This window comes from Phyllobates terribilis, unplaced genomic scaffold (assembly GCF_046119375.1).
Source record: "Phyllobates terribilis strain yellow unplaced genomic scaffold, ASM4611937v1 Scaffold_5__5_contigs__length_657084704, whole genome shotgun sequence".
NCBI lineage: Eukaryota > Metazoa > Chordata > Amphibia > Anura > Dendrobatidae > Phyllobates > Phyllobates terribilis.
Genome location: NW_027362765.1, coordinates 221,616,846 through 221,642,102, shown reverse-complemented (window position 1 = coordinate 221,642,102; position 25,257 = coordinate 221,616,846). Strand labels below are relative to the sequence as shown.

At 46.5% G+C, this 25,257-nt stretch overlaps 1 protein-coding gene across 2 annotated transcripts in view; it reads right to left on the bottom strand.

Annotated features, from left to right (window-relative positions):
* Nucleotides 1-25,257, bottom strand: part of DLGAP4 (DLG associated protein 4) — a 261,005-nt gene that overhangs the window by 143,881 nt on the left and 91,867 nt on the right. The window contains exons 2-4 of one of the 2 annotated variants that reach the window (XM_073683832.1): nucleotides 20,188-20,259; nucleotides 14,411-15,467; nucleotides 13,689-13,900 (exon numbers count right to left, since the gene is read on the bottom strand). In XM_073683832.1, the coding sequence (XP_073539933.1) occupies nucleotides 13,689-13,900; nucleotides 14,411-15,409 (1,211 nt within the window). In that variant the 5' untranslated portion in view covers nucleotides 15,410-15,467; nucleotides 20,188-20,259. The remainder of the gene's footprint in view (nucleotides 1-13,688; nucleotides 13,901-14,410; nucleotides 15,468-20,187; nucleotides 20,260-25,257) is intronic. The other variant, XM_073683833.1, reaches the window with a different exon arrangement.

The following is a 25,257-nucleotide window of genomic DNA, read 5'->3' as shown; positions in this document are numbered from 1 at the left end:
AGGGAACACTCAAATAACACATCCTAGATCTGAATGAATGAAATATTCTCATTGAATACTTTGTTCTGTACAAAGTTGAATGTGCTGACAACAAAATCACACAAAAATCATCAATGGAAATCAAATTTATTAACCAATGGAGGCCTGGATTTGGAGTCACCCCCAAAATTAAAGTGGAAAAACACACTACAGGCTGATCCAACTTTGATGTAATGTCCTTAAAACAAGTCAAAATGAGGCTCAGTATTGTGTGTGGCCTCCACGTGCCTGTATGACCTCCCTACAACGCCTGGGCATGCTCCTGATGAGGTTGCGGATGTTCTCCTGTGGGATCTCCTCCCAGACCTGGACTAAAGCATCTGCCAACTCCTGCACAGTCTGTGGTGCAACGTGACGTTGGTGGATGGAGCGAGACATGATGTCCCAGATGTGCTCAATCGGATTCAGGTCTGGGGAACGGGCGGGCCAGTCCATAGCTTCAGTGCCTTCATCTTGCAGGAACTGCTGACACACTCCAGCCACATGAGGTCTGGCATTGTCCTGCATTAGGAGGAACCCAGGGCAAACCGCACCAGCATATGGTCTCAAAAGGGGTCTGAGGATCTCATCTCGGTACCTAATAGCAGTCAGGCTACCTCTGGCGAGCACATGGAGGGCTGTGCGGCCCTCCAAAGAAATGTCACCCCACACCATTACTGACCCACTGCCAAACCGGTCATGCTGAAGGATGTTGCAGGCAGCAGATCGCTCTCCACGGTGTCTCCAGACTCTGTCACGTCTGTCACATGTGCTCAGTGTGAACCTGCTTTCATCTGTGAAGAGCACAGGGCGCCAGTGGCGACGTTTGCCAATCCTAGTGTTCTGTGGCAAATGTCAAGCATCCTGTACGGTGTTGGGCTGTGAGCACAACCCCCATCTGTGGACGTTGGGCCCTCATACCATCCTCATGGAGTCGGTTTCTAACCGTTTGTGCAGACTCATGCACATTTGTGGCCTGCTGGAGGTCATTTTGCAGGGCTCTGGCAGTGCTCCTCCTGTTCCTCCTTGCACAAAGGCGGAGGTAGCGGTGCTGCTGCTGGGTTGTTGCCCTTCTATGGCCCCCTCCACATCTCCTGGTATCTGCTCCATGCTCTGGACACTGTGCTGACAGACACAGCTACCCTTCTTGCTACAGCTCGCACTGATGTGCCATCCTAGATGAACTGCACTACCTGCCAACTTCTGTGGGTTGTACTGTAGACACCGCCTCATGCTACTGTACCTCTAGGGGTGAGAGCAATGGTAAAATTAAAAAGTGACCAAACAGTGTTTTGTAATTGACCAAATACTTATTTTACACCAAAATTTGAAAAAAAAATTTGCAAATCAGACAATGTGATTTTCAGGATTTGTTTTCTCAATTTGTCTCTCATAGTTGAGGTCTACCTATGATGTCAATTACAGGCCTCTCTCATCTTTTTAAGTGGGAGAACTTGCACAACTGGTGGCTGACTAAATGCTGTTTTTCCCCACTGTATGTATATATATATATATATATATATGTAGCACCCCGAGGACTCGGCTGCTACAGGGGTATTGCACCTCAGACCAGAGGTGTGGTATTCCACTCCCGGGTAAGGATGGAGTGTGGAACTGGGCTCAGTTAGCTGCATGCACTACACTCACCCCATTTCCGGGGGACAGACCAACGGTACTCCCACCAGATAGATGTGCAGGTACGACAGCTTCTGTCCCTGGCTGGAGTGGGGGGGGAGGAACATCCCAGTGGTGTAGGAGCAGACAGGGGAGGGACTCTGGGCATAGGTAGGAGCCCATTGGGTGCTGGTCACCTGGGCTCGGGTGTCAGAAGGAGGTATATAAGGTGGGCACCATCTTAGGACAAGGTCTGTCTGTTCAGAGAGGAGCTCAGCCAGAGAGGGCTGACAGGGAGCTGTGGCTCAGTCTGGGCCCAGCTCCAGAGCCAGGCCTGGAGAGGAGGCCTGAAGCAGAGAGAGAGAGAAGTAAGAGGAAGAAGGAACAGAAACACCAGGAAAGGCCCAGAGACGCAGGAAGAGAAGGAACCCTAAGATCCCACGGAATAACGGGTGAAGGGTTGGCAGAACAGGGTGCCGGATCCCAAACTGGTGGAGGCCAATTATCCTTAGCCAGGAACCGGAGGTCGTGGACAAGTTTTGGCGCGACCCCTCGCCATATCTACCAGGAAGGCATACCATATAGGGTCAGGGAAACCGGGAAAGGTTTCACCACTAGAAGGCCCGAGGGAGCTGGACAAAGGTGGATCCCTGGTGGGGACGGCCAGTAGAAAGGAAGAGAGGGGAGCTCAGGACCACGCTCTGGAACTGCCTGGGAGTTGGCCGAGTCCCGCACCTGGTGGACGCAGCACGGCTCGGGTGGTCCTAACTGTGCACAAGGGACCTGATAAAGAACTGTGAGTAAAGCTGTGAAAACTGCAATTGCACGTCTCTGAGCTTCCTTGTCACACCACCACTACCACTGTCATCTTTTCCTGCTTCACCATCTGCCCTGAGGCCATACCCCTCCCGTTGGGGGTTATACCATCCACGCTGCACATCCGTACCACCGGCCTCAGCGGACTGCCCTGCAGCGGTGGCTTCATAGCCGCATTCAACGGGTGGCGTAGTCGGACACTATTACCATCATACCAATAACGCCACTTAGTTTGACACCCTGGGCACGGACCGGGTCACCGCCACGAGGACTACTACCCCTATCGGATCCGGCTCCGGGTATTCCCCGCGTGCGCAACGCTACACAACATGGCCCAGGGGGTGAGTCATATATATCTCACAGAAAAAATAGGCAACACTCCAATAAAGATATTATTCAAGAAAGTGGACTTTTATTAGCCTATGTAGCAACGCTTTGTGCCAAAAAGACAACCTTTCTCAAGTCTTGAGAAAGGTTCTGTGTTTGGACCAAAGCTTTCCACATGGGCTAATAAAGTCCATCTTTTTGCACAATATTTTTATTGGAGTGTTGCCTCTGTTTCTGTATTATATTCAAGACAGGGAGAGTGAGTGTCTTGGAGGCTCCATATAGGAAATAAAAGCACTTATCAGACAGGCTGTGTGGTTAGAAGAGTCTCTTGCAATAGCATGTCAAAGCACAAATGCATCGGAGCATTTGTCTTTGGACATGGTACTGCAAGAGACTCTTTTCCATCTGTGCAGCCTATCCTCAAAGTACTTTTATTCTGTATATGGAGAATTTTTACCTGTGTGTTCCCCCAGCCACGAGGCAGCAGCAGGTGGAATTTCAAACAAGGGCACCACACAATCCCTCAGGTGAGCAATACCTTTTTACTTTTTCTTCTTTCATCCTTAAATAGGGTCACTCTACTGTGTGCGCTTTTCCCCACTGCTTCTTTCTATGTCTTTGAGGCTCGGCACCCTATACTGCAGCCTATAGTGCAGCTGCTTCGCAGCTATTTTTGCGTGTGTCTACATATATAAAGTATGTATATACAGTACAGACCAAAAGTTTGGACACACCTCATTTAAAGATTTTTCTGTATTTTCATGACTATGAAAATTGTACATTCACACTGAAGGCATCAAAACTATGAATTAACACATGTGGAATTATATACTTAACAGAAAAGTGTGAAACAACTGAAAATATGTCTTATATTCTAGGTTCTTCACAGTAGCCACCTTTTGCTTTGATGACTGCTTTGCACACGCTTGGCATTCTCTTGATGAGCTTCAAGAGGTAGTCACCGGAAATGTTTTTCACTTCACAGGTGTGCCCTGTCAGGTTTAATAAGTGGGATTTCTTGCCTTATAAATGGGGTTGGGACCATCAGTTGTGTTGTGCAGAAGTCTGGTGGATACACAGCTTATAGTCCTACTGAATAGACTGTTAGAATTTGTATTATGGCAAGAAAAAAGCAGCTAAGTAAAGAAAAACGAGTGGCCATCATTACTTTAAGAAATGAAGGTCAGTCAGTGCGAAAAATTGGGGAAACTTTGAAAGTGTCCCCAAGTGCAGTTGCAAAAACCATCAAGCGCTACTGTAACGGGTCTGGGAGGTGGAACCTCTGAGCTACTATACAAAGGGGCAGTCCTTGTAAGGAAGCGGGTGGCTCCCAGGGAAAGCGGGCAGGCAGTCACGTCAAGTGACAGGGATAGTCTCTGGGTAGAAGGGCAGGAGGTCACGGCGAGTGACGGGGACAGTCTCTTGACAGGCGGGTGGTCACGGCAAGTGACAGCAGGATAAGAGTCTCTAGACAGGCGGGTGGTCACGGCAAGTGACAGCAGGGTAAGAGTCTCTGGACAGGCAGGTGGTCACGGCAAGTGACAGCAGGATAAGAGTCTCTGGACAGGCAGGTGGTCACGGCAAGTGACAGCAGGGTAAGAGTCTCTGGACAGGCAGGTGGTCACGGCAAGTGACAGCAGGGTAAGAGTCTCTGGACAGGCAGGTGGTCACAGCAAGTGACGGCTAAGCCTCCAGGTAGGCTAGCAGGCGGGTAGCAGGAGAGAGCTCCCAGGTGAGCGAGTAAGAGTCTCTGGACAGGCTGGCAGGCAGGCAGGTATCAGGCAGGTATCTGGCAGGTGCTTCCTGGTCCGCGGGCGGACTGATCCATAGACAGACTTGCAGGTGCTGGTAGGCAGACTGTCGGACCGCAGGATTGTAAGCAGGTAGACAGGTATCAGGCAGGTATCTGGCAGGTGCTTCCTGGTCCGCAGGCGGACTGATCCATAGACAGACTGGCAGATGCTGATAGGCAGACTGTCGGACCGCAGGATTGCAAGCAGGTAGACAGCACTGGAAAACAAGCTGGCAACGGGACCTGAGGTCTGAAGCAGAGTTGAAAGGCTTTGCAACAACATTGCTCGGGCACCTCCATTTTGGAGGAGGTGACTTATATATGGTGAGATCCTCCGGCCATTGGCCGGGGACTCCTTAGGACGGCGTGCGCGTCCCCTTTAAGAGAGAGGGAGCGCGCGCCCTAAGCACAGTGACCGGGAAGCAGCGCGCGCTGCCAGCAGAGCGGGAGGAGGACGCCGGGCACGGAGCGGAGAGGTGAGGGGAACGGCGTCCCTGCCTAGCAGGAGGCAGGGACGCCGAAGCTACAGTACCCCCCCCCCCTTTAGGCACCCCCCTTTTTAGGCCAGAGCGAAATTTATCAAGGATGAGAGGGGCATGGATGTTCTCCCGGGGCTCCCACGTTCTCTCCTCAGGACCAAACCCCTTCCAATCCACTAGAAAAAAGGTCTTTCCTCTTACCGGCCAGAATGTTCTCTACCTCAAACTCGTTTTCAGCGGAAATCGGAGCAGGAGGCGTACCTGTAGACTTGGAAAAAGAGTTAAGTACAACGGGTTTGAGTAGAGATACATGGAATGAGTTAGGGATCCGCAAGTTGGCCGGGAGTTTCAATTTATAGGCCACCGGGTTGATTTGTTTGATAACTTCCAGTGGGCCGATGAACCGAGGCCCTAACTTGTAGGAAGGAATCTTGAGCCGGACATATTTGGACGAGAGCCAGATTTTATCTCCAGGACGGAATTGTGGCGGATCCAGACGTCTTTTGTCAGCCTGTTTTTTCATCCGCTCGGATGACTGAAGAAGTGCGGATCTGGTACTTTCTCAAATGGAGGAAAATTCGCTAACAAGTGATTCCGCAGCCGGATTGTCCACCGAGGTGGAGACGGGAAACGGGATCCGAGGATGCTGACCGTAGACTATAAAAAACGGGGATTTGGAGGAAGATTCGCTCTCGTGATTATTGTAGGAAAATTCGGCCCACGGTAAAAGATCCACCCAGTCGGAATGGTGAGCATTAACAAAGTGCCGGAGGTAACTGGTTAAAATTTGGTTGATCCGCTCTACTTGACCATTGGACTGTGGGTGATAGGCAGAAGAGAAGTCCAAGGTGACCCCCAGCAATTTACACATGGCTCGCCAGAAGCGAGAGGTGAACTGAACTCCTCGATCGGATACGATGTGGAGAGGAAGACCATGAAGACGGAAAATATGATGGATAAAGTCTTTAGCCAACTCAGATGCAGACGGGAGGCCCGGCAGGGGAATGAAGTGAGCCATCTTGGAAAAGCGGTCAGCGACCACCCAAATGACCGTACAACCGGCAGAGACAGGGAGGTCCGTTATAAAGTCCATGGCTATATGCTGCCACGGGGCAGCAGGTACAGGAAGAGGCAGGAGGCGGCCGGCTGGCAGGTGTCTAGGAACCTTGTTGCGGGCGCAGGACGCACAGGCTGAAACAAAGTCTATTACGTCCTTGTGCAGGGTAGGCCACCAGTAATGCCGGGTAATAAGCTGGAGGGTCTTTTTCTGACCAGCATGGCCAGCTAGCTTAGACGAATGTCCCCAGTGTAGGACCTTCTCACGATCAGGTACTGTTACGAACGTCTTACCGGGTGGAAGACGATTTAGATTCACGGGGGCCACCTGCATTACTTTGGTGGGGTCGATGATGTGCTTAGGCTCCTCCTCTAGATCAGAGACCAAAAAGGATCGGGACAAGGCATCAGCTTTGATGTTTTTGTCTGCCGGGCGAAAATGAAGAATGAAATCAAAGCGGGCGAAGAACAAGGACCACCGGGCTTGGCGTGGGTTAAGTCTCTGGGCACTCTGGAGGTAAGCCAAGTTCTTGTGGTCCGTGTAAATTATTACCGGGTGAAGAGCCCCCTCGAGCAGGTAACGCCACTCCTCCAGTGCCAGCTTAATGGCTAATAATTCTCGGTCTCCTATAGAATAATTGCGCTCAGAAGAGGAGAAGAGTTTGGAGAAGAAGCCGCAGGTTACCATTCTTCCGGAAGACGACTTTTGGGTGAGTACCGCTCCGGCTCCGGAGGAGGAAGCGTCTACTTCTAGGAAGAATTGTTTGTTGCTGTCCGGACGATGCAGCACAGGGGCGGAGGAGAAAGCTTGTTTCAAGAAAAGGAAGGCCTCCTCTGCTTCGGGTGGCCATTCTTTGGGATTAGCGCCCTTACGGGTGAGCGCAGAGATAGGGGCAGTCCGGGAAGAGAAGTGCGGAATGAAGAGGCGGTAGTAGTTGGCGAAGCCCAGGAACCGCTGAATAGCCTTCAACCCCTCCGGTCGGGGCCACTTCTGGATGGCAGACAGTTTCTCAGGATCCATTCGTAGGCCGGTCTGAGAAATTATGTAGCCCAGAAATGGAAGCGAGGTCTGCTCAAAGAGGCACTTCTCATATTTTGTGTAGAGGTGGTTCTGCCTGAGCCTGAGCAGGACCTGACGAACGTCCCTCCAGTGTGTGGGAAGATCCGGAGAATAGACCAAGATGTCATCCAGGTACACCACCACGCAGGAGTAGAGAAGGTCACGGAAGATGTCATTGACCAACTCTGGAAAGACGGCGGGAGCATTACAGAGACCGAAGGGCATTACGAGGTATTCATAGTGGCCGTCCCGGGTGTTGAATGCCGTCTTCCATTCATCTCCCTGACGGATACGGACCAGGTTATACGCCCCACGGAGATCCAGCTTGGTGAAGATTCTAGCACCCCTCAGACGGTCAAATAATTCAGGAATGAGCGGAAGGGGGTATTTATATTTCACCGTGATCTGGTTAAGGCCTCTATAGTCTATACAGGGACGGAGTGAGCCTTCTTTCTTTTTGACGAAGAAGAAGCCTGCTCCCGCCGGGGAGGTAGATTTCCGGATAAATCCGCGGGCCAGATTTTCCTCGATATATTCAGACATGGACCGGGTTTCAGCAGCGGACAAAGGGTAAATACGCCCACGGGGAGGAGTAGCGCCGGGTATCAGGTCGATTGGGCAATCGTATGGTCTATGAGGGGGTAATGTCTCTGCTTCTCTTTTGTTAAAGACGTCCGCATAAGACCAATAGGGAACCGGTAGGCCGGGTAGATTGGCTGGGGTAGGAGAAGGACGGGCAGGACGAACGGGAACTAAACAAGTCTTATGGCAGTCCTGCCCACAGCGAAGGACTTCTCCGGTCTGCCAATCAAGCACGGGTGCATATCTCTGGAGCCAAGGCAGGCCTAGAAGAGGGCGTGAGAGAGTCCAGGCAGAACATGGAAGAAGATGCTCTCAGAGTGCAGCATTCCCACCTGGATTCGGTGATGAGTTGGATGGGATGCAGTAAGAGACCCCCATCCACGGAGGCGACAGATAAGGGTACAGCCAGAGGTTTGGTGGGAATGCGGTATTTCTCTACCAGGGACTGAGAAATGAGATTTCCGGCAGCTCCAGAATCAAGTTGAGCAAGTTCAAAGTAACGGTTTTCCCTGCAGATGATAGAGACCGACAGCATCAGAGAAGGAGAGGATTTATTCTCGTCTAGGACGACCTCTCTGAGCGATCCTAGACACAGGCGTTTCCCGACCTCTCCGGGCAGGAACGGATCCGGTGCTCCTTACTACCACAGTAGAAACAGCTCCCCTCGGCACGGCGAGACTCTTGACGGGTTTTGACCATCTTGGTTTGGTCGACCTGCATGGGCTCTGGTGAGTGCGCCCGGGGAGTTACAGAGGAAGAGACGGGATTCAGAAAAGTAGGAGCAAGGCGTGGAAACCTCCTCTCACGGGTGACCTCTTTGGTGCGCTCCTGGAACCGGATGTCAATCCGGGTGGCAAGTGTCACTAAGTCATCGAGAGTGGTAGGAATGTCCCGACCGGCAAGTTCATCTTTAATCCGGCCGGACAGGCCCTCCCAGAAGACGGAAACCAGTGCCTCATTATCCCAGGCAAGCTCGGAAGCAAGGGTACGGAACCGTATGGCATATTGGCCCACGGTGAGACTCCCTTGATGGAGGTGTAGCAGAGATGAGGCGGATGAGGTCTTTCGTCCTGGTTCGTCGAAGACTTTCCGGAAGGCCGTGAGAAAGGCTGGCAGGTTGGATACCAGGGGGTCTCCTCTCTCCCATAGAGGATTTAGCCAAGCCAGTGCCTCCCCAGTGAGATGGGACATGATGAAGGCCACCTTGGCTCGGTCAGTGGTGAACTGGTATGCCAAAAGTTCAAAGTGCAGGGTGCACTGGATAATGAAGCCTCGTGCCAGGCTGGGATCTCCACCAAAACGAGGATGGGGCGGAAAGGCGTGGACCGGGAAGGGATGCCATGGTGTTGATGGGCAGCGGCGCTGCCGGAGTAGTAGTTGTGCGGGTGGAAGCAGCTCCCGATGAGGCGGTCAGTGTGTCCAGGCGGGAGTTAACACTACGCAGGTGGCCCAAGATGGAGTCCTGTTGGGACTGCTGACGGGATAGTTCATGACATAGGTCCGAGAGCGAGGGAGCTTGGGTGCCACCGGGTTCCATGGCCCGAGCAAACTGTAACGGGTCTGGGAGGTGGAACCTCTGAGCTACTATACAAAGGGGCAGTCCTTGTAAGGAAGCGGGTGGCTCCCAGGGAAAGCGGGCAGGCAGTCACGTCAAGTGACAGGGATAGTCTCTGGGTAGAAGGGCAGGAGGTCACGGCGAGTGACGGGGACAGTCTCTTGACAGGCGGGTGGTCACGGCAAGTGACAGCAGGATAAGAGTCTCTAGACAGGCGGGTGGTCACGGCAAGTGACAGCAGGGTAAGAGTCTCTGGACAGGCAGGTGGTCACGGCAAGTGACAGCAGGATAAGAGTCTCTGGACAGGCAGGTGGTCACGGCAAGTGACAGCAGGGTAAGAGTCTCTGGACAGGCAGGTGGTCACGGCAAGTGACAGCAGGGTAAGAGTCTCTGGACAGGCAGGTGGTTACAGCAAGTGACGGCTAAGCCTACAGGTAGGCTAGCAGGCGGGTAGCAGGAGAGCGCTCCCAGGTGAGCGAGTAAGAGTCTCTGGACAGGCTGGCAGGCAGGCAGGTATCAGGCAGGTATCAGGCAGGTATCTGGCAGGTGCTTCCTGGTCCGCGGGCGGACTGATCCATAGACAGACTTGCAGGTGCTGGTAGGCAGACTGTCGGACCGCAGGATTGCAAGCAGGTAGACAGGTATCAGGCAGGTATCTGGCAGGTGCTTCCTGGTCCACAGGCGGACTGATCCATAGACAGACTGGCAGGTGCTGGTAGGCAGACTGTCGGACCGCAGGATTGCAAGCAGGTAGACAGCACTGGAAAAAAAGCTGGCAACGGGACCTGAGGGCTGAAGCAGAGTTGAAAGGCTTTGCAACAACATTGCTCGTGCACCTCCATTTTGGAGGAGGTGCCTTATATATGGTGAGATCCTCCGGCCATTGGCCGGGGACTCCTTAGGACAGCGCGCGCGTCCCCTTTAAGAGAGAGGGAGCGCGTGCGCGCCCTAAGCACAGTGACCGGGAAGCAGCGCGCGCTGCCAGCAGAGCGGGAGGAGGACGCCGGGCACGGAGCGGAGAGGTGAGGGGAATGGCGTCCCTGCCTAGCAGGAGGCAGGGACGCCGACGCTACAGCTACAAAGAAACTGGCTCACATGAGGACCGCCCCAGGAAAGGAAGACCAAGAGTCACCTCTGCTTCTGAGGATAAGTTTATCCGAGTCACCAGCCTCAGAAATCACAGGTTAACAGCAGCTCAGATTAGAGACCAGGTCAATGCCACACAGAGTTCTAGCAGCAGACACCTCTCTTCAACAACTGTTAAGAGGAGACTTTGTGCAGCAGGCCTTCATGGTAAAATAGCTGCTAGGAAACACTGCTAAGGACAGGCAACAAGCAGAAGAGACTTGTTTGGGCTAAAGAACACAAGGAATGGACACTAGACCAGTGGAAATCTGTGTTTTGGTCTGATGAGTCCAAATTTGAGATCTTTGGTTCCAACCACCGTGTCTTTGTGCGATGCAGAAAAGGTGAACGGATGGACTCTACATGCCTGGTTCCCACCGTGAAGCATGGAGGAGGAGGTGTGATGGTGTGGGAGTGCTTTGCTGGTGACACTGTTGGGGATTTATTCAAAATTGAAGGCATACTGAACCAGCATGGCTACCACAGCATCTTGCAGCGGCATGCTATTCCATCCGGTTTGTGTTTAGTTGGACCATCATTTATTTTTCAACAGGACAATGACCCCAAACACACCTCCAGGCTGTGTAAGGGCTATTTGACCAAGAAGCAGAGTGATGGGGTGCTGCACCAGATGACCTGGCCTCCACAGTCATCAGACCTGAACCCAATCGAGATGGTTTAGGGTGAGCTGGACCGCAGAGTGAAGGCAAAAAGGCCAACAAGTGCTAAGCATCTCTGGGAACTCCTTCAAGATTGTTGGAAGACCATTTCCGATGACTACCTCTTGAAGCTCATCAAGAGAATGCCAAGAGTGTGCAAAGCAGTCATCAAAGCAAAAGGTAGCTACTTTGAAAATATGTCTTATATTCTAGGTTCTTCAGTTGTTTCACACTTTTTTGTTAAGCATATAATTCCACATGTGTTAAGGCTGGGTGCCCACGTAGCGTTTTTCAAGCGTTTATGCTGCGGAATTTCCGCAGCATAAACGCTTGTGAAACGCTAGGTAATCCGCACCCCATGGTCCCCAAGGGGATTCCGCATGTTCTATGCACATGCTGCGGATTTTTCCGCAGCGTTTATGCTGCGTACAAAAATCCGCAGCATGTCATTTAATTTTGCGGTAGCGCAGCGGAACTCCCGCCATTGACTTGCATTGAAACGCATAGAAACCGCGACTGTACATTTCTACAAGCGGCTTCTATGCGTCTCTATGAGCGGATGGTACCCAGTTCTGGAGGAGAGGAGACTCTCATCCAGACCTGGGTACCATTGTACCTGTAAAAAAAGAATAAAATAACAAATAAAGTTATATTCACCTGTTCAGCGGCTTCTCTCTGAATGCCGGCATCGCTTGAGGACCTGCGGTGACGTCATAGTCATGTGACCGCAGGCCCTTCACCGCTCTGACTCGCGATATGCCGGCAGCCGGGAACCAGACAGGAACGAGCGCTGCTGCACACGCCGGGGCCTCGGGGGTGAGTATAGCTTTATTTGTTTTAATTTTTACGGTTCACACTGTATAAATCCATGCTGTTTGCATGGATTTATACAGTGTGACCTAGTTGTCAAGCACTTTCCAAGTGATGCTATCGCCTGGAAAGCGCTTGTCAATCTGCATGCGGAAACGCATGTGAATCTGCATGTGGATCCGCATGTATTCTGCAGGAAAAACGCATGCACAATCTGCATGCGTTTTTTCTGCCAGGGAGATGCAGAAATGCTGCAGAAATTTTCTGCTTCATTTCTGCATCGTGGGCACATAGCCTTATTCATAGTTTTGAGGCCTTCAGGGTGAATGTACAATTTTCAAAGTCATGAAAATACAGAAAAATCTTTAAATGAGAAGGTGTGTCCAAACTTTTGGTCTGTACTGTATATACACCCCACGTATATATGTGGGGTGGTAGGCAGTTGCACCTTCAGCAAGCTTATATCTTGTTTATTGGATTAACACTTTAAGAAACTACACATTAAAAACATCTACACTTCCCCATATTGTATGGCATCTTTAGAATTAGACAATTTGTATTGTGGAGTGAGCAAACACATTGCAGAACTGTATATTATCATAAATGTGGACAATGGACTAACTAGACAAACGTGGCTGATATGTTACTTGGGTGTCGTCAAATATATTTAAAGCATCTAATTATGTGACTGAAACTCAAAAAGTTATATTTTTTTGACGGCAAGTTTATGGATTTCTACAGGTCCGATTCAGAATACTGATACATGCTTGGAAATTCCTACAACAAATTTGCAGCATATAAATTCAACCTTGTCGCTTAAACTGAATTTAGTAATGTATTGTGGCTGTATTATACTGTGTTCATATGTTCAGGTGCATAACCTTGAGACAAGCAATCAGAAATGGAAAAAAACTGTAGAACAAAAATCTTGTTCTGCTTTTTTCAGTTGTTGGAATCTCCCTGTGGGTTAATTTGTTCTATATTGTCTTTGAACAATGGAGTATTTGGAGTATTATTAGTATAGCATAATCAAAAAGAACAGTTTACATGTATCACAGGTTCAAGGACACATTATATTGGATAGGGCTTTCAGAGATGAAAAAAATAATACTAGTACATTAAAATTAGAAGGGTAATAAGAGATATTCACCAGAAGTGGAAACTTCTGAAATAATGCTGGAGTAATTAAGATAAACTGTAGTTGACCTTTAGAGATTTAGGCATTGTGTTGGCACCTGGGAAACAAAACAACCCGTGGTTCAATAAAAATGTGATGGCCTTAACTTAAGTGGGGGGAGAAATCAATTATGGGGATGTCATAGTGCAGGAGAAAAAAAACATGGGGGTCATATTCTGGAGGACACCTTTTAAGCATCATCACAGAACAATGGAGATGTTGTGTGCCTCTGTAAAGGCAGCATGTAAGTGGCTCCGCATGCTATCCCTACAGAAGAACTGGAGGGTTGTATGAATCAACCATTTTCACTGTCTGTGCTTGTGATGCGGAATTAACCAAATCCCACGTTTTTGCTTTCTCCTCTTCCCTAGTTATATTTTGCCACAACCTCCATTATGTGATATATACAGTGCCACATTAAATTATAGCATATATACAATGACAAAGTATCCAAATATAAATCTATTGATGAATGCAGAAGTATTACTATGTGGCCACCACAGGGGGGCACTATATTCACAGTCAAAATTCATCTCTATAAGATCAGTTTCCTCTTTAAGGTGTCCACCTAAATTTGTATTATTGGTAAAAATAGAGAAATCCTTTTCTTGTTACCTTTGTGTGGTGCTCTGTTCACTTAGTGACTGTTGTGTGGCCTTGAGGTAGCTCTGCCTCCTTGCTGCAGTTTTGGGGGAAGGTTGGGGACTTCCTTCTGAGTCTTCGCTGTCTGCATCACCCATAGCTTTAATATAGCTTCCACTTCGCATCCGTCGACATGGGATGTCATCATCTTTGCATGGTGCCCCTGCCCACTCTCCACTCGGCACCTGTAAATGATAGTTATAGGACAAATATATCTAGAAATTGGATAAAATAATAAAATAATAACTTTTAATTGCTGGTTTTCTGCACTGAGGTTACCAAAGACAAAGAAATTGTTAGCTAAAATGTGTTTCTGCCTAAAAGTAAAAAAAAAGTCCTATAGCTATTCGATTTATGTTATGATTATATTAGAGTAGAGGTTGTGAAGATAAGGGGCCATAACACAGCTATAGAGCTTAGATCTGGGGAAAGCAATAGAAAATTAACAAAAACAAAACCTAGCCGATTTGTGGGCAGCAGTGTATGATTTATAATACTATAATTGACCCAGCAGATGCTCTTTTCTATTTTTTCAACTGCAATGTAATGGAAAGGTGAATAGGTTAATAGGGTTTCATGCTATCCAAACCCATTGACTTTGAAAATTTTCCCTAAGAAACAAAACATTCAAGCATGCAGTACTAATCAGATTTTGGCATAGTATTTTCGATTTATGTTCAACCCTCATAACCTACCTGCAGATACTGGTAGCTAAGATCCTGGTGACAAGACTTGGACTTGAGCAGTGCTTTGTCTATGGTGGCTGATGCCTTCTGGCACACCTCTCGGGCATGACTTAGTGTTAGCGTCGACCAAGAACCTCTTTTGAGTGATGATGTTGAGCTAGCAGGGATCACCTCTCGAGGTGTAGGCAGTGGGGACAAGGTTAGTGATGGGGGCTGGAAGGGTGTGAACTTGAGGTCATTATTGCTTTTGGATGCCTTCAACATGCTCTCACTGATAGTATTATATCCGCTCAAGAAATGTCGGGTTCCATGATCAGGACGCCTTCCAAGAGTCATCATTCCTGCTGGGTTGCGGTAACTGCCTGTGTCACTGTCTAAATTGTCATCCGAACTCCACCAACCAGAAACTCCACCACCTCGAGCTTGGCCCTTACCATCCCCTTTTCCTCGTTCTTTACTTTTACTACGTTTTGTTCCTTTAGCATCTTCTGATACACCTTTCTTGCCATTAACACTGGCCCTTCCACCGCCCTCAAGGGATTGTGACTTTGCAAACAGTTTTTGCACAGAGTGAACTAGATGTCGGATCCGCCCCGGGCTTTCACTACGGTCCTTTCCATCTGGGGCTTGCCTTTGGAACTGAAGTGTACTGAAGCCATCTCTGTGAATTGGCAACTGTTTTTCAAACTGGTCCAGAAGGCTGGCAGGAAGGCGGTTGATTTTGGCAGGAGGTGCATGTGGGGTTGGATATGGTGGTGTCTCCTCAGGAGGTTCATAATGGGAATTAAAGTGGATACGAGGAAAGGTGCTACTGTTTGAGAGCTGGTTGTTGAGGGGATACAGGCAGTCAGGGTGTAGGGAGTTGTCTGGGTATCGAGGTTCTGGTGGGTAAGCCTCAGTAGAACTGATTAGGTAAGGTGTCCTTTCTTGTGGAACATACAGGCTGTCTGAATGAGAGTCCAGATTTCCGGACAGGTGCCGGCTACGGGTGTCCCCCAAACCCTTCATTGCCGTCGGCACCTGCAGATCATCTCGTCACAGGTTGCTAGTTTGGATTTCTGAAGCCCTGAAAAATAGGTGTTCCTGTTAATATGGGTCATACATGCATGATTATAACCAACATTTAGATAATTTTGCTTCTGGTCTAAGATTGCTTAGTGTTCTTCTGTCAGATACCCTTTGGGGACTTTTTCTAAAACCATTTCCTCATGATTTACAATAATAATACTTTCCTTTGTTCCGCTGTCCTTCAGCTTGACTATAATATCACCACTGATTCCTTCCTCTGTGCCTTAAACTTTCATACGACTCATTAGAACTGGCATCTCTCTCCTGACTACAATGTGACACACGCTCAGTTATTATGTTTCTTGCCAGTAACTCTTTTTTTACACTCGCTTAGTTAATACCCAAAACAGGGCATTCTTCACCCCCTCTTCTTCATCTTACCTCTCTCCAAGTGTCTCTGCATGTATCCTACTGTATCACTGTCCTTGTGACTGTCCCTCTATTCTTCTATCCCTTGGCTCAGGATTAGAGATAAGAACACTGTTAGAAATTACAGTTTCTCCCTCCTCACTCCTCACTCATGTTTTATACAACATAAAGGTGGATGGGAGGGAGAGGAGCCATCCCCAGTACAGCGGATCATAGACACACAATCCTACGGTCTTAATCAGGATATTAATCTTCTCAGTTTAACCTTTCCCATAGAGTTGCCCTGCTATTTCCAATTCTCTACCAATACACAGCCATCTCCCATACTGCTGCCTCCTCACTCTGACACTGTTATCTGTACATCTGTGCCGCTCTCCCTCTAGATATACAGCTATCTCTCCGTCAGTGTCTATGATCCTCCTAACCTGACCACCATTTCTTCTCTGTCATTTCACTCCTGTTAGAAATTTACGTGTTACAGTCCTTCCTTGCTAAGGCCTCGTTTCCACATATTCGGCAATCCGGCTTTTTTTTGCCTCTGGCACGGCTGGGAAACTGATGCAGGAATGGATACCATTGGTTTGGATGGGATCGTACACATTCATCTGGGGCATCACTTGTTCAATCCCAACCCTTCAATAATCCAGATCAGAGAAATCTACGTGTTGGATTTTTCAATCCAGCTCACCAGTTTGCATTGGAAACTGGTGAAACAGGTTGATGACATTCGTTGCTGTATTGTCATCAGTTGTAATCAGTTGAGGCACAAAAAAACCTTACAATAAATGGGTGGCCTGGATATGTGGAAACCTGGGCTCACTAAAAAGAAAAAACAATTGTCAATTTTTTTTATCAAAACGAAATGCTAGCCACATGCTAGAAATTTTATTACGCTCCAGAAAATTTCTTACCAAAGTACCAGCAGTAAAGAAAAGACTTGGATGGGAATCTGCATAGTTCTTTACAGTATATGTCATGAGGGTGGCCTAGCACTGGGGTCCTGAGTTCAAATCCCACCATGGAAAACATCTTTAAGGAGTTTGTATGTTCTCACCATGTTTGTGTGGGTTTCCTCCCACACTCCAAAGACATACTTACTATAAAAGTAAGTGAAATAAATATAAGTGAGTAAAATTATAGTAGCTCCCATTCCTATTGGGTCCCTGTACATACGCACAGATTGCACATATAGTATATATGTTTCTGTGATTATCTAAATCATTGATGCCCAACTGGCTGCCAGGAAGCCATGTGCGACCCTCCTGGTAAAGGGGAAGGCAGCTGCATAAGGCACAGGTGACTTTTCTAGATTTAGGATCAGGCAACAATGCTCCTGAATGTGAACAGTCTGCCTGATCATTGAGAGCAAAGAAGCCGTCAGATGTTATCTCTCTCCTAGAAAGCAGAAAAGAAGAAAGTTTATCCCTAATACCTCTGCAACAGATGGAATTAGTTACTGTGAGCGACCACTAATTGGCCACTTGTAGGTGATAACAGAATGGCACAGCAGCTTGAAGCATTGTCTTCTTCTGGCTGTTTTCTCATGGAAGGCTGTAATTGACATTGTTATAGAGGGGGGCCATATAGAGGGGGGGGGGCACTTTGCATGTCACTGGTGTGGGCCACTGTGGCTGTCACTATTATCGGGCCATAATATGAATGGTAACTAATTTTCTGACTTGTTCAGGGGCACACAAATAGCATATGCACTGCCATTATTGCAGTCTATTTTCCCTCCCAAGAGCTCAGCTTAGCTTTTTGTCCTGATGGCAAAACAATATTAAGAATAAAACACAAATAAATCATATGTAAACACCTACATCTTAGTTTGGTATGTGGCTGGCTGATCACCTATAACTATTATAGGGAAATCATTTAAGTAAAAGATTCTATTTAAAAGAAGAAGTAAAAAATATAGATGTTAACAGTTTACTCTTTTTTTTCAGAGTAATATGACATGAAATTCAAAACCTATATACACTTTTCCCCAAAATATTTGTATTAATAATTTGCTTCCTACAAAGGTACAATAAGTAACTTTCTTAATAGCACTTTTTCTTAAAAATTGTATTTGTTTTCTTTTGCTGATACAAAGTTTCTGTAAGTCCTTTATGTAGGATTTACAATTTGTAAAAATGTTACCAATTGACCAGAGCTCCTGTTCAGCTCTGATGCCGCTCTCCTGTTCCATCTTCTCAGAGTTAGAGACAACAGTTTGGATAGAAGAGAAATGACATCCAGCCTATATTACTGAGAGTCAAATAGACCTCACATCCAGCCTATATTACTGAGAGACATATAGACTTCACATCCAGCTACATTAATAGGAGAGCCAAAAATCTGAAGCTTCGATCAGACTGAAAAATGTATATAAGGGGGTTGGAAAATGTGTATAGAAATGAAGGTTGCAGACTGAAACTGTTATGAAACTTTTATAAATGAAAGGTAATCACTAGCATCTGTAAAAAATACTTCAAAGGTGTCCATGGCCTTTACCCCTTCCTAACATAGGACATAATTGTAAAGCCATTGTCGGGTCCCTGTGTATGATTCAAGCTCAGGAGCTGAGCCTGCATAATAACTGGCAGACGCTGGCTGTAATAGTAACAAGCAGAGTTGAGCTCTGTTGCTGTTAACCCCTTAAATGCCATTGTCAATCTCTGACATTGGCATTAAAAGTGTTGAGTTTGAGAGGCGTACCATTTCGCCCGGGGTGCTGAGGATTTACCATGGCAGCCAGGGTCCTGCTCAAAGCCCCACTGCCTTCCATGAAGGTGCTTCTCTGAAGACAAGCCCATGGCTGGTGTTCATATTAGACCGTGATTTTTACTATATATAGCAATACTGAAGCATAGAAGTATATAGTACAAGTAATCAGATGGTCGATGGTTCTAGCACCCTAAGGGGGGCTAAAAAATAAAGTAAAAACAAGATTTTAAAAATATAAAAAAAATAAAGATATTAAATAATCCCTTTTTACCCCATTAAAAATAAAGAAATAAAAAATTAAATAAACATATGTGGTATTGCAGCATCCGTAAAAGTCTGATCTATCAAAAATAAAAAAATTTCCTGACTAGTAAACATCATAAAGACAAAAAAGATTGAAATGTCAGAATTGCGTTTTTTGGTCAGCCAAAAAATGCAATAAAAATCCATCAAAACATTGCATCTACCACAAAATGGCATCAATAAAAATGTTAGCTCGCCATGCAGTACACAAGCCCTCACGCACCTCCTTTAACCAAAAAATGAAAATGTTACAGGACTCAAAATGTGTCGACACAAACAAAAAAAAAAAGTTTAACAAATTTACAACTTTGTTTCTTACCCTTTTAATAAAAGAAAAATTAAACTATACAATTGGTATCACTATAATCGTACTGACCTATAGAGTCATGTTGTTAGGTTATTTTTACAGCACAATTAACCCTGTAAAAATGAAACCCAAAAAACAATTGTGGAATTGTGTTTTTTTTCCACAATTTATATCATTTTGAATTTATTTCCCATTTTCCAATATCCAGGGCTCAGTAACTGGCTAGAGTGGGGATGCCTGGTGTTGACCTGACAACCGCGGCAGCTACAATAGTGGGACTGGAGCAGCGGTGGGGTGCCGGAGCTGGACCCAGGGAGGGTGAGTACCTCCTGTGTTTGTTATATTAGATATTTTACACAGTTTGGGGCTCACTTTCCTTAAAGTGGACAACACCTTTAAGCCTACGTCTTCCTTCTAAGTCCTATATGCAGTGGGGCATGGAGTGGACATGGACAGAAGAGGGTCTCTGTGCAAATAAAGTATATAGGCCCTTTGCAGGCCAATATCTCATCATAAATCACATTTCCACCTGCTTTGGAGGAGGTAGGAGTGGGCCCCCTTACCTCTTGGGCCCCTCTGTGGCTGCACAGGTTGGACCAATGGTATGCCGCCCATGAGCACTTTTCGTCCCTTGGCTTTGCAGTCAGTAAATATACCCATACTTTGCTTTATTACTCCCGCACTCAATTTAGAGACACATTATCCAGCGGCATTATGTATTGTCCAGCATATTAAATGTTAATATTGGAATCCATCCATTAGGCAGCTGACAATGTTTAATTTTGGACCATGTTCTAGTTGAATGTATCAAGGGATATAACCTTGTTCTAAATACTAAGACATACAATTCCCAGGCCCTCCTCCTGCCTCTCAGATTTACATGTCCACCACAGATAACCCTTCATGCAGAATGCATTAACTCCACAATAAAAGCACGAATAATATGGCTGTATTATACTCTCGTACTACTCTGCATGCTGACTTTTACCATTCATTATTTATTGTGCTTCTTTACTAGTTATCACTCTACCTCTGTTCCATGGATTTTTCCATCTTTGTCTTGTCACCGATTCTCCTCTCTCTGCAAACTCTATTTTTTATCCTGCAGGATAGAAAAAAGTGAGCGGGTTGAGAGCAAGAAGGGAGGTAGGAAACATGAAAGAGAAGATTGAATGAGAGGGAGAGGAAGGCTGCTGCCAGGATATGGGAATCCAGAGAGAACGGAGAGAGAGATGGGTCGAGAGAATAAGCAGCCTGTGATACAATAGTGACAAGAAATGGAGGAATCCTACGCTGACAATGAAAATGAGACATGGGATTTACACAGAAAAGGGCAACACATAGACTGAAATACAACAAGTCTAATTGGGAGCCATTTAATTGGTGGCATTAAGAGTGCAGGAAAAGCCAAAGATGTGGCGCGGCCATGATTGCAAATTGACCAAATATCACGGTAGAAAAGAGTAACCGGCTGATAATCAATAACAGTAAATGTTCCTCAGCGTATTCTTACCACATAATAAGATGTCATAAGATGTACATTTTATTTATTTATGCTGATTATGTGAGAATATACCATAGTGAATATTTACAAGCGAGATATTAGAAATATAAGTAAATATTAGATCAGTAGGTAAAAAAATAGAAACATTAGGGCGCATTTTTGGAAAAAGGGGCAAGAAATGTCATAGCAAAAAGCAATGCAATCTGAAGGTTGCACCTAGTCACAAACCATAATACTATACGTAAAGGTCTTTTTGTATCTTATATTATAAACATTAAAGGAGATTGGACAATCTATTCTACTAAGAAAGGTTTTATTATAAGGTGTTCCGCTGCTGAGACCCCTAGGAATCGCTTCTACCTCTCATAGGATCTATGAGAAAGATATACGTTTCCTGCAACATGACTAAAATATAAAAGGAGCATTATACTGTATCCATTGAAATCAATGGGATATCCATATAATGCAGTGTTCACCAACCAGAGGCTCGGGACCAAGGCGTTCTTCCAGGCCCCTGCGTGAGGCTCTTCAGCTATTGGAAGTTGAATATTCTATGGTAGGTTAGTTGCATCAGGAATGTCATGGTATTACTGCACATTGCCACCAGGGTCAAAACCATATCACTTGCAATGTGATTGGATTAGTGGTCTATCTAATGTACAGTACAGACCAAAAGTTTGGACACACCTCATTTAAAGATTTTTCTGTATTTTCATGACTATGAAAATTGTACATTCACACTGAAGGCATCAAAACTATGAATTAACACATGTGGAATTATATACTTAACAAAAAAGTGTGAAACTACTGAAAATATGTCTTATATTCTAGGTTCTTCAAAGTAGCCACCTTTTGCTTTGATGACTGCTTTGCACACTCTTGGCATTCTCTTGATGAGCTTCAAGAGGTAGTCACCGGGAATGTTTTTCACTTCACAGGTGTGCCCTGTCAGGTTTAATAAGTGGGATTTCTTGCCTTATAAATGGGGTTGGGACCATCAGTTGTGTTGTGCAGAAGTATGGTGGATACACAGCTGATAGTCCTACTGAATAGACTGTTAGCTGCTTTTTTCTTGCCATAATACAAATTCTAAGTAAAGAAAAACGAGTGGCTATCATTACTTTAAGAAATGAAGGTCAATAAGTCCGAAAAATTGTGAAAACTTTGAAAGTGTCCCCAAGTGGAGTTGCAAAAACCATCAAGCGCTACAAAGAAACTGGCTCACAGGAAAGGAAGACCAAGAGTCACCTCTGCTTCTGAGGATAAGTTTATCCGAGTCACCAGCCTCAGAAATCGCAGGTTAACAGCAGTTCAGATTAGAGACCAGGTCAATGCCACACAGAGTTCTAGCAGCAGACACATCTCTACAACAACTGTTAAGAGGAGACTTTGTGCAGCAGGCCTTCATGGTAAAATAGCTGCTAGGAAACCACTGCTAAGGACAGGCAACAAGCAGAAGAGACTTGTTTGGGCTAAAGAACACAAGGAATGGACATTAGACCAGTGGAAATCTGTGCTTTGGTCTGATGAGTCCAAATTTGAGATCTTTGATTCCAACCACCGTGTCTTTGTGTGACGTAGAAAAGGTGAACGGATGGACTCTAAATGTCTGGTTCCCACCGTGAAGCATGGAGGAGGAGGTGTGATGGTGTGGGAGTGCTTTGCTGGTGACACTGTTGGGGATTTATTCAAAATTGAAGGCATACTGAACCAGCATGGCTACCACAGCATCTTGCAGCGGCATGCTATTCCATCCGGTTTGCGTTTAGTTGGACCATCATTTAGTTTTCAACAGGACAATGACCCCAAACACACCTCTAGGCTGTGTAAGGGCTATTTGACCAAGAGGGAGAGTGATGGGGTGCTACGCCAGATGACCTGGCCTCCACAATCACCAGACCTGAACCCAATCAAGATGGTTTGGGGTGAGCTGGACCGCAGAGTAAAGGCAAAAGGGCCAACAAGTGCTAAGCATCTCTGGGAACTCCTTCAAGATTGTTGGAAGACCATTTCCGGTGACTACCTCTTGAAGCTCATCAAGAGAATGCCAAGAGTGTGCAAAGCAGTCATCAAGGAAAAAGGTGGCTACTTTGAAGAACCAAGAATATAAGACATATTTTCAGTTGTTTCACACTTTTTTGTTAGCTATATAATTCCACATGTGATAATTCATAGTTTTGATGCCTTCAGTGTAAATGTACAATTTTCAAAGTCATGAAAATACAGAAAAATCTTTAAATGAGAAGGTGTGTCCAAACTTTTGGTCTGTACTGTATATTTGGGTTGTCCTAAATTTTAATGTTAGATGTTCAGGGGAAGAATGATCAGTCTGTTTCATTTTAAATATGCCCAATCGCTTGCAGGCAGAACTGTCTGACATTAGCTTAAAGGGGTTGTCTGGTCCAAATCGATAAGTCTGCAGTCACTCTGTATGACAGCAGACTTATGAATCTCCCCAGTGCACATACTGTGCTGATTTGCTGATTTCTGACCCGGGACTGGGAGGTATGTATGAGTTGTACATACTCCTGGCCAGTGGGCACGGCCTCACTCCATACACTTGTATTAAGCGAGGCTGCGCCCTGTCTAGTCATGCGACCATCCAGTGAGTGTGGCCGACTAGAGGGCAAGGCCTTGCTAAATACAATTGCATGGAGAGCGAGGCCGTGCCCACTGACCAGGAGTATGTGTAACCCATACATACCTTGCGGTCCCGGGTCAGAAACCGGCAAAACCCTGCAACGCACAGTGCGAACGCTGGGAGGGATACATAAGTCTGCAGTCACACAGAGTGACTGAAGACTTATCGATTTGGACCAGACAACACCTTTAATTCTCTCTCCCTACAATGATCTTACGCATATGTTGAGCCAAGCATGCACATGGATGGGGGTTTGGGGTGTATCAGGGTTCAGGTTAAAGCTATCTAAAGTGTTTGACTTGCTTTAGAGCATAGAGTTAAACCCACCATACACATTAGATGATTGTTTGACCAGGAGCCATTTCGGCTGGCTCTCCCATACATAGGAGCGCTTATTCAGCCGTGCCCTCCTGTCTTCTCTATGAGAAAGCTGCTGCCAAACATGTCTAATCCCCAGGAGAACAAAAGGACTGGCAGTCTGAAATTGGACATATGAGATCCTTAACTCCCCCAACAATCAATTGTAAAGGGCCCCAATACAAATTAGACTGTTGGATGAGCTGTTCAGTATCGATTGGTTCAGCTGACATTAGTCTAATGCAAGTTTCCCCAAACTGTAGCTCAAGAGCCACATGTGGCTTGCCAGCCCGTGCTGTGTGGCTCACGGCAGTCTGTTTCTTCATTGCATTTGTGTCGAAGCAGACAGCAACGAGCTGGACGAAGAGGAGGAGGAGGACGAGCCGTGAAGAGGTTAAGGCTGCCTCCTCCTCGTTGCTGGTGACGTCATCCCATCAGCATGTGGCTGGCTCCGCCCCTGTGCACTCAGCATTGAAGCACACAAGAGAGCACAGGGCAGAACTTACAAGTGCGGTCTCTATGGCTTATCAAGTGAATGCTACTACAAGTCCGTGCAGACACTGACACTGCTGTCAGCAGCAGGAAGCTGGTTCTGTCCATGACATGTAATGATACTGACAAGCAGTCACTGCCTGTGCAGGCTGTTACTAGCACTCACTTGAAAAACCCTGGACACCACACAAATCTCCTCCTCGCCTCCAATCAGTTCAGAAAAACAATCATATGTCCCTCATCCTTTGTCTGGATAAGTAGCATATGTGGCCACTATACTATGATGAACAGTCCCCAGCTCCATTATATTAACCTCTTACCAACATGTGACATACTGATGCATCATATGTTGGCTCCCTGCCTTCAATGCAGATTCACACACCAAGCCTGCATCTTTCCCGTCACATGATGGCAGATTTAATCAGCCATCATGAGCCTTTAACAGCTGCAGGTTGAGCTCTGTTCCACCTGTGACTGTTAACCTATTAAATCCCGCTGTCAACCTCTGACATGGCATTTAACACATGCTGACAGTGAGCGCGTAATTCCTCTCACCCATCGATACACCGGTGACATGATCGCGGGGTGCTGATGGGTTGTCTTAACAGCTGGGGGTCTGCAGAAGACCCCAGTGGCTGTCATTACGATCCTCGTGTGAAAGCTGGCTCGTGGCCGGCGTTCATAGGAGATCATGATTTCTGCTATACATAGCAGTGCTGAAGCACTGCTATGTATTGCACAGGTGAACGGATGATTGCGGTTTCAAATACCTTAAGGGGACTGTTAAATACAGTCACAAGTAGAAAAAAGTTTTTAAAAATATGAAAAAAAGCCCACAAAAGTTTAAATCACCCCCCTTTGGCCCCATTAAAAATAAAACAATTTAAAATGCAGATTTGCTATCGCTGTGTTTAAAATAAATTAATCTGATTGATAAACAGTGTAACAAGAAAAAATCAAAATGGTCAAAATTAAAATTTTTTGTCCGCCACCACATTGAAATAAAATGCAATAGGAGGCGATGAAAACATTTTATCTACCCCAAAATGGTATCAGTAAAAACATCCGCTCACAGTGCAAAAAAATAAGCCCTCAGACAGCTCCCT